Below are 9,505 nucleotides of genomic sequence, written 5' to 3'. Positions count from 1 at the left end.
GACCGGGGCACGAACCCGCGTCCCCCGCATCGGCAGGCAGACTCTCAACCACTGTGCCACCAGGGAAGCCCCAAAACTGCTATTTGTTGAATGTACATTTGGTAGCAGGTACCATGATAAGCAGCTTTATTTATCATTACAGTAACCCTTTGAGGTTGGTGGCATTGTCTCCATTTTCAGAAGAAGCAATGAAGGCTTGGAGAGATTAGGTAATTTGTAGAGTTATGTAATTGGTAACAGCTGGCATTGCTATATTTGAATCCAAGTATGTAGGATTCTAAGAAATGTTAGCTCTTAGTCACTTAGTCCCTTCCTAATTTATGTTCATAGTACTCTGTGCCTCTCATTATATATTATAGTATAGTATCACTTTTGTTTATATTTAATATTCTTTTTTCCCTTTTAAGTGTTTAAATTATGTATAGTAACAAATTAGGGAATTCTTTTCTCTTGTATCTTAATTATTTCCTGTTGGGTTTGAGTTATTCACATAAGCAGTTCCTTTCAGGTATTAGGAAGACACTGAAAACACAAAGATGGCAAAAGTTTAGAGCCTCAAAGGGATGAAATTAACTACATGTGACTATTTTGCCATCTGTCATGTTTTCCAGTTTAAACATTTTAAACTACTTGAGGCTTTGGTACTTTTTTCATGTCAACTAACCACCAGACACTTTGCTTATTTATATATAGTCTAGTAGAAACAGAACTGGAGCTAGAAAGGGCTAGGAGTTATCTGCGTCTGTGCTATCATTTCCAGATGGGGAAATCAGAATAGTTAAGAACTAGTTAGGTTTAGGATTTCTGACTTAGTGTGGTTTGAAATGGGAGTGGAAAATACAGATTTGGAATGTTTATGGCTGGTGCACAGAAATTTTTCCTATACATATATGTAAACTCACTGGTGTCCCTCTAAATAGTTTTATAACCGTTTTTCCTCTGTCATTCAGATAAATACAGTAGTCTCTTGGTATCACCAGGGCATTGGCTCTAGGATCCCAACGGATACCAAAATCTACAGATGCTCAAGTCCCTTATATAAAATGGCATAGTATTTGTATATAACCTACATATATTCTCCAGTATACTTTAAATCATCTCTAGATTACTTAGAATATCTAAATACAGTGTCAGTGCTATGTAAATATGGTTGAACCTTGAACAGCATGGGTCCACTTATACTCGGATTTTCGTCAGTAAATGTGTACTGCAGTACTACAGGATCTGCCTTTGGTTGAAGTTGCCCACGTTGAACCGTGAATACCAGGAACCTAGTATAGGGAAAGCCAGCTGTAAGAGGGTCATTGTGTTGTTCAGGGGTCAACTATAGTTGAAAATGCTATGTAAATAGTTGGCCAGCATGAGGCAAATTCAAGCTTTTCTTTTTGGAACTTTCTGGAATTTTAAAATATTTTCAGTTGAAGCTTGGTTCAGTTCATTGTTGTGGAACATGCAGATATGGAGGACCAACTGTATTTTTTTTAATAAATTAAAATGAAAAAAAGTATTTTGTGGAACTTAATTTGATACCTTGGAGAAGAGAATTTATGTAGAATTTCTACTATGAAAGCTTTAAAATCTAGGCATTATAGATGGGTTGACTACTAATTTAAAATCCAAAGCACAAAAATACTGAAAGAAGAAGATAATTAGGAGATTATAAATAAAAAGATGATGGAGAAATGCTTAGAGTAAAGTAGTCCACTCTAGATATAAAATTTCTAATATTTTATATTGGTGGTTAGTTTTCTAACAGGAGGTGAAGAAACTGAAGGCTAGTAGCTTTTCAAGTAGTTGACAATGATATTTCATTTCTCCAGATCTGAATGGGCAAAGCAGACACGGTAGCATATTGGAAAAAAGCTAGAGGCTCATGTATGATGGTTGAGTTTTCTAGACTTTCCTGTGTCCTCTCTAATCAATATATTAGCATTTATTTATATTTTTAAGATGTTTATTTTAAAATAGGTATACATATACATGGTAAAGCATTCAGAAGAGGTTAGTAGGAGTAAAAAGTAAGCCTGCCTTCCACATCTGTCTCCAACCATTGGTGGTCTTCCCTAGAGCAACCACTATTAACCATTTTCTTGTGTATTCTTCTAAACATCTTTCATGCATATTCAAGCATAAACATATATTTATATGTACATTTTCTCATACGTGGCATTACAGATACATCTAGTTTTAAGAGACATTTCACAATATATCTTGCAGATTATTTCATGTTAGAAAATATATAGCTACTTTATTCTTTTTGATACATGAATAATAATCTGTTGAATGGACCTGCCACAACTATCTTTTAACTATTTAGGTTTTTTCCATGCAGTGATGCATTGAATGTTCTTGTACTTACGCCATTTCACACATGGATATAGTTTTACAGGATAAATTTTTAGGAGTAAAACTGAGTCAGAAGGAATGTGCATTTTACATTTTAGTAAATATTACTAAATTGCTGTCCATAAAGACTGTACTGATTTATACTCACCAACAATGGAGTAGAGTTTCTATTTCTTCACAACCGTGTCAATACATAGTAATATCAACCTTTTTGATCTTTGTCATTCTGATAGATAAAAATGGAGTCTCATTATAGTTTTAATTTACATTTCTTTTGAATGATGTCTCTTTCTTTTTAAAAATCCATTTAAATCCACCACCACCCCTTTTTTTTGAGAAATGTGGTCATATTCTTTGACTTTTATTCTGTTGGTCTCTTAATGATTTGTAGAGGTGATATATTAAGGAAAAATTTTCTCCTTTTTTGTCTTTAAAATTTTTTATGTATGTTTTAAATACTTGTAGTGTTTGAATACGTGTAGTCAAGCATACATCTTGGTAAAAGATTACTGCTAATCACAAAGAACAGATATCTCATGTTAATGATTTTAGTGTTTTCCTGTGTATGGGAAGGTGCAAGAATCTGGTCTTCTTACCTACCTAGGAGCCGGTAGATCCAAAGCATAGAATGCTTCATCCTGTTTTTCCCATCCTGAATTTCCCTCAGGATGTACTGTCAGTGGGCTTCTGCAGTGGGTTGCAACTTAACCTTTTGTGTTACTGGCTGATGAGCCACACTCTTCTTTGATGGTTAAAGCAGATGTACAATGTGTGTTTGACAGGCCATAAGACAGGCTGTTTTAGTTAGCATAAAGTTCAAGCCAAATCGTGTATAAGCCAGAATGACTTCCCCATATCTCAGTATGTGAAAATTTTTCCTATCCGTGGAAAGTTTCTTTGTTTTTAACATGCTTAGTTAAATTTATTGATATTAGCAACAATAACAGCAGATAATGCAAAACTGCGGCCATCTGAAAAACAGTATCAAGGTGGCTTTGAAGTGCATTTCTTTTAAAAGTTACCTTTGAAATGGACAGGTGACTACAATTCCAGGGCTTGAAAAGCGCTTCAAACACAGGAACAAAGTAATCTCTCTCTCCTTTCCTCCCTTCCCCGACTCCTCCCTCTCTCTCTCCTGTCAAATGACAAAATTAAAACAATTTAGTAACGACTTGGATGTCCTTTGTTCAAGGGAAAACAACGCATGGATTGTGGGGGGTGGGGGGGAATCAGTGCTCACTGGCGGTGAAGCAATCTTCCAAGGGATTTTGGGCAAGAGAGACTTACAGAATGTTACAAGAGGCAACTCTGAAGCAGGGTGCGCTTGGCTAGGAGGTTGGGGATTTCCTAATAAGGCGTGCAGGTCCTGTTTTCTAGAGTGAGGTGAACTCGCTAAAGCGGACTTGGAGGATTAATTGTTGTTAGGTTTCCTTGACAGGTGTGTCCTGTAGGTACAGACTGACAGGTTTAGATTTGTGCTGTGGGTGAGGCCACTGGGGTGGCCTCCATTTTGGGGGTCCTGATTAAATGCATTAACTTCATCACTCCACATGAACATGTCTACTCGTAATGTCTGGATTCTGAAATAAAGTGTGAGTGAAGTCAAATAACTTAGACATACCACGGATGTGAGAGTCCTTTGACCCTTCCAGTTATCTGTATGGTAACATTTGTAGAATCCGGGCAGACAGGCCGGAGGGTTGCTGCCAAGTGGATCCACTTCCCTTTCTTCCTCAACTTACTCGGGTGGAGGTGGATGGAGCCACCTTTCAATCAGGCTTGTGGCCGAGCAGAACTAACCTCCCTTATCAGAACTGGGAGAGGAGGTCGAGCTTTTGTCATTGAAGCTCTAACCTTGCCACACATTCCATAGGGAGAAAATATCACAGGAAGGAGGAGTGACTGTCCTATCCGTGAGAAGTTGGTAGGCTCATTTGTTTGCTTGTTTGTTTTTGAAATAGGAATTAGGGGCACTTAAATATGGAGGTAATTGTACTGTAAAATACTTGAGCAAGAGATAGATTGTGTAGTTTTTACTCTTTCTCCTTCTCTTCTAGGTCCCACTTGCAATCATGGATATTTGAAAGGAGCGGACAGTGTGGAGGGGGAGCTCCCCTCCTCCTCCCCGTGGTGCTTGACTCCAGGAATAATTTATAAACTGTGGAAAGCTTTTTTTTAAATAAAGAACTTGTGTTTGATATAAACTTGATAGGGCTATTTATAATTTTTGGATTTAAGTGCCAAAATAAATTGTACAAATCTATATAGTTTTATACTGTTGCCATGAGGATTTAAATTATAATCCTAAACAGGCCATTTATTCTCTATAAATCTTTCTGAATAGCACCTTTGTGTCCTGGCTTTTTCATTTTTTAAAATTATCTGACTGTTCAGAAGAAGTAAGCTGCATTAAAACAATTAGGATGAATTCTTCCATCCCTGACTGCACATCAAAATGTCGATCCCTGAAGCATGCTTTGGATGTCCTTTCTGTGGTAACAAAGGGGAGTGAAAACCAGATTAAGGCCTTTCTCTCCAGTCATTGTTACAATGCTGCAACTATCAAGGATGCCTTTGGCAGAAATGCCCTCCACCTTGTTTCCTCCTGTGGAAAGAAAGGAGTGTTAGATTGGCTTATTGAGAAAGGAGTGGATCCATTGGTGAAAGACAAGGAGTCAGGATGGACAGCTTTGCATAGAAGCGTTTTTTATGGACATATTGATTGTGTTTGGTCTCTGTTGAAGGTAAGTGTCATTTGTTTATTTAAAACTATTTGGTCTGGCATGTGTTTTTCTTAATCTTTTTCCACTTACTTTCCAAAAGAGATTTGAGTTCTTATCAGTTGTTTGATATCTTTTACTATTATAACTCATCTTTAGAATTCAAATCTCGTATATCCTTTTAATTTAAACCTTTTATGATGTAAAATTTTAAACATATACCAAAGTTTACAATGTATCATGAACTGTTGGCCAATTCTGTGTTATGTATATCTCCACTGACTTTCTCCACCCCATGTTATTTTGAAGTGAATCCCACTTTGTCATTTACTCAGTACTATATATCTTTTAGTATTTTTAAGAAATACAGTTTCCTTTTGTATAACTATGTTATTATCTACTTTAAAAGGGCACTGGTTATTGAAATCACTTAGGGACTATGTTTTGAGTAGTGTTTATTTCTTGTTTGGCTAGGATAAAGTTTTTATAGTTCTTTAAAAAATAATTAGAATCAGGGCTTCCCTGGTGGCACAGTGGTTAAGAATCTGCCTGCCAATGCAGGGGACACAAGTTCAATCCCTGGTCTGGGAAGATCCCACATGCCGCGGAGCAGCTAGGCCCATGTGCCACAACTACTGAAGCCCGCGCACCTAGAGCCCACGTGCCACAACTACTGAAGCCCACACACCTAGAGCCCGGGCTCCGCAACAAGAGAAGCCACCACAATGAGAAGCCAGCGCACCGCAACGAAGAGTAGCCCCCGCTCGCCACAACTGGAGAATGCCCACGCGCAGCAACGAAGACCCAATGCAGCCAAAAATAAATAAAATAACTTTATTAAAAAAAATCTACCTCTAAAAAAAATAATTAGAATCAGTTTATTTTAAATTTCCCATCAAGTAGATTAAGATTAAATCTAGGTTTGTTGTACTGTTTAGCCAAATAATATGAAGTGTTTTGGTATATACCCCATGGATGTCATTTCACTAATGAATGCAAATTAAAAACTGTTAGAAGTCATGAGTTTTAAATTGAACAATTAGCTTGTGTATAGGCATTTAGTCATGTTTGTGGAGGACCAGAGAAGAACAAAGCAGTTCCTGTCCTCAAGGCACTTGTGGTCACATTAGGGCATTAGGGTGCTTATCTTCAGTGTCTTTATCTTTGGTGTCTGTTTTTTGTTTTTGTTTTAAATTTTATTTATTGGTTGATTGATTGATTGATTGGCTGTGTTGGGTGCCCGGGCTTTCTCTAGTTGCGGGGAGCGGGGGCTGCTCTTCATTGCGGTGCACGGGCTTCTCATTGCGGTGGCTTCTCGTTGTGGATCACGGGCTCTAGGTGTGTGGGCTTCAGTAGTTGTGGCACGTGGGCTCAGTAGTTGTGGCTCACAGGCTCTAGAGTTCAGGCTCAGTAGCTGTGGCGCACGGGCCTAGTTCCTCCGTGGCGTGTGGGATCTTCCCGGACCAGGAGCGCAGGCTCAGTAACTGTGGCGCACGGGCCTAGTTCCTCCGTGGCATGTGGGATCTTCCCGGGCCAGGGCTCGAACCCGTGCCCCCTGCATTGGCAGGCAGATTCTTAACCACTGTGCCACCAGGGAAGTCCTGGTGTCTGTTTTTGACTTCAGAAAAATTGTTTACATAGTGGTCTTTAGGTGGTAACATTTACTGATCAAAATAATTTTCAGTATGTGTTAATAGCAAAATATCCTTTTTTGGAGCTAAACTATCTAGGTTTACTACTTACTGAGTCCTCTTGGATGAGTTACTAAATCTTGAACCTCAGTTTCATCTATAAAAAGAGGATAATAGTGGTACCTTCCTTAATTTTTTTCCCCCCAGGGAGTTTCAGTGAAGAAAATCTTTTCTTAAGTTTATTAATAGTACTGTTAATTCCTCTTATATCTAACACCTTTGGGTATCAGTTTAATTCCCCTATTGTAATCTCTTTTATAGGAAAAGCTAGGTTAGTAAGAGTTAAAGCATCTATCAGCTCTACTTCTACCCTTTCCCACCAGTTTCTGCTGGAAAATTAGATGACTGCCAATCCTTTCAAGCTTGAGAGTGTCCTTGGATTTTCTGCCATCCTAGGGTTGCCATTCCGGTGTTAGGATTTGGGGCTTCCGTTTGAAATAGGTTCTGGTCTGAATTTTGGACCTTCCCTCCCTTTGGGTTTCATTTCCCTTTAGAAATCCTCAATCATCCTTGCCACCTTGGCTAGGAGAAGCCAGGAAATGGTGCCTTGGGCCACCTTGCTCTTGGCTTGACTGCCATCATCATCAGAGTCCTTCTGATCCGTGATAGACACTTAATGGGGATGCTTCCCGCTGATAAAAACATTCCCACAGAAACCTCTTTCATCCATTTAGTATTCGAATGTTGCTGTAAGCCATCTGCATTTTTTTAGCACAGACTTCTTTCCCCTTTTAACACTCCTTTAATTGGAAGGGCTGCAATGATGGGGTGTTCATGTCAGTTCCACTTCTGGTGATAGCGCTATAGCATTTAAGGTGTTACAGACTAGCAAGAAGAGACTATACAGAAAAACACATTTTAAATGAATTACATTTGATAAAAACTTTACAGGTATGAAATTTTAAAACTAAGTGCTAAAATTGTACAGTAAATAAACACCCATGCTATCAGTTCCTGATTGCCAAAGATGAAAAACCTCAGCAGAAACTTCTTGTCTACCAAAAGCCAGAGTAGAAACAGCATATTTTATGCAGCTTTTCATTACCTTCTTGATTCCGTGACAGGAGGCATGTTTATGTTTGTAGGGTCCTGCTGTGTCTGTTACCTCTATACCGTTTTTCTTTAATTTTGGTGGTTTACTTATATTACTAACCTGGAAGAACTTGCTTTAATTTTTCCCATTTGTAAATGGAAGAACTCACTAAATCATGAGATTGTGTGGATTAAGTGATAATACTGTTTGTAAAGTATTTGGAATACATTTTCTTTTTTTTAGTGCCTAATGTGTACTAGGCAACGATCTAAGTGCTAGGAATATTGTAATGGGAAAAAAAAGAATCCTTTGCTTGTTTGTTGGTTTGTTTTTTGGTTATACTTAGATGCTATTTAATAAGGTAATGAATTTACCTACTATTTTGGGGATATGTAAAGAGTTGATCTTTTAATAAATGGGATAGAGTAGACTACACACGGATGCTCCTACCTTTAGAGTTTAAGGTGAGCATATTAGAAAGTGTCAGAGACCGCCATATGTAGGGAGCTGTAAAGGCAAAAAAGTGTGGCTAGTTCTTCATGCAGTTGGGGCTGCTTAGGATGGTGCAACTGTATGTAGTCTTATTAGGGTCCAGTTGGTATATATATAATAAAGTTTAGGACATATTTATAAAACTGATAAAGTAAACTCTCCGGGGATCCTATTTGTCAGATTCGTAGCTTCGAACACTCTGCCCTGGAATCTACCCTTCTTACCCTTACGAAGGCCAAGCTCAGGTCTTCCCACATGGATTTATCATATCTAACTTTGAAAGTAGCAGGCAACATACACTTTTAAATTTGTTAAGATCTTAGATCGCTTCTGGATTTTGTTTTATTTGTTAGCTCACTAACGAGTATTTTTGTTCATTGACAACCCTTGTGAAATCAAGTGTTATAACAATCTGGAACCATCTTGATTTTAATTTATTAAAATCCATTGTTACGAGGTAAGAGGAGATGCTCTTTCTTAAGTAACCCAAAAAGAGTATTCCAACATGTTGTGGTTAGAGTTTAAAAACTTCATGGTTCATCTCAACCTGTAACTGCCCAGGTAAACTGGGTGTAGATAGATAGGCAGTGATCACTCACACAAATTAAAATTATTGTTGAATGCCATATTAAACTATCAGCAAATATTAAAAGTTATTTATGAAAAGGAGTACATTTTGTGTTTAAAAAACTGTATGTAATAATAATAATATGAATTGAACATTGCTCTATTTCTCCCCTCCTCCAGTTATATTTTAAAAACAGTAAATAATGGTGCTAGGGATAGGGTGTGCTAACTGCCTTAAATAAATGGAACAGAAAATGTTCTGTTTCATGTTTGAATTCTGGAGATATAAAGCTACAGATTACTTTAAATTCATTCTTAAAACACACACACGTGCATTCTCGGGTTTTTTTTCGATACAATCTAACTATAAGTGGTAAGAGACAATGCTCTGAAAATTTAAGTAGAAGATTTTAAGTGGAAAAATACAAAAATATATATCACACAAGTAGAAATAAAAGAGTATAATTGTCTTCATGTCAGTAATAGACGTAAATGGAATTCAAGGCAAAAAGGTGGAGGATAGGTGATCACATTATATACAGTAAATCCTAAAAAACACATATATAAAAAGTAAGAAGTATTCTTTGCCATTGTGTAGAAATCTTTACAGCCCTTAGCTGGATGTGGAGTTTGGCTCTTTAAATACGAAAAAAAAA

The 9,505-nt window shown here is 37.5% G+C and overlaps 1 protein-coding gene across 6 annotated transcripts in view; it reads left to right on the top strand.

Moving 5' to 3' along the window:
- Positions 1 to 9,505, top strand: part of IBTK (inhibitor of Bruton tyrosine kinase) — a 92,493-nt gene that overhangs the window by 4,656 nt on the left and 78,332 nt on the right. For all 6 annotated transcript variants that reach the window (XR_003793700.1, XR_003793698.1, XR_003793699.1 and 3 more), the window contains exon 2: positions 4,404 to 5,090. Coding sequence is in view for 3 of the 6 variants with exons in the window: in XM_029223760.1 (XP_029079593.1) it covers positions 4,770 to 5,090 (321 nt within the window). In the remaining 3 variants the exon portion in view is untranslated. The remainder of the gene's footprint in view (positions 1 to 4,403; positions 5,091 to 9,505) is intronic.

This window comes from Monodon monoceros, unplaced genomic scaffold (assembly GCF_005190385.1).
Source record: "Monodon monoceros isolate NGI ecotype Baffin Bay Population unplaced genomic scaffold, NGI_Narwhal_1 Super_Scaffold_15, whole genome shotgun sequence".
NCBI classification, from domain to species: Eukaryota; Metazoa; Chordata; class Mammalia; order Artiodactyla; family Monodontidae; genus Monodon; species Monodon monoceros.
Note: the sequence above shows the minus strand (reverse complement) of the source record. Positions and strands in the feature narration are given on the sequence as shown.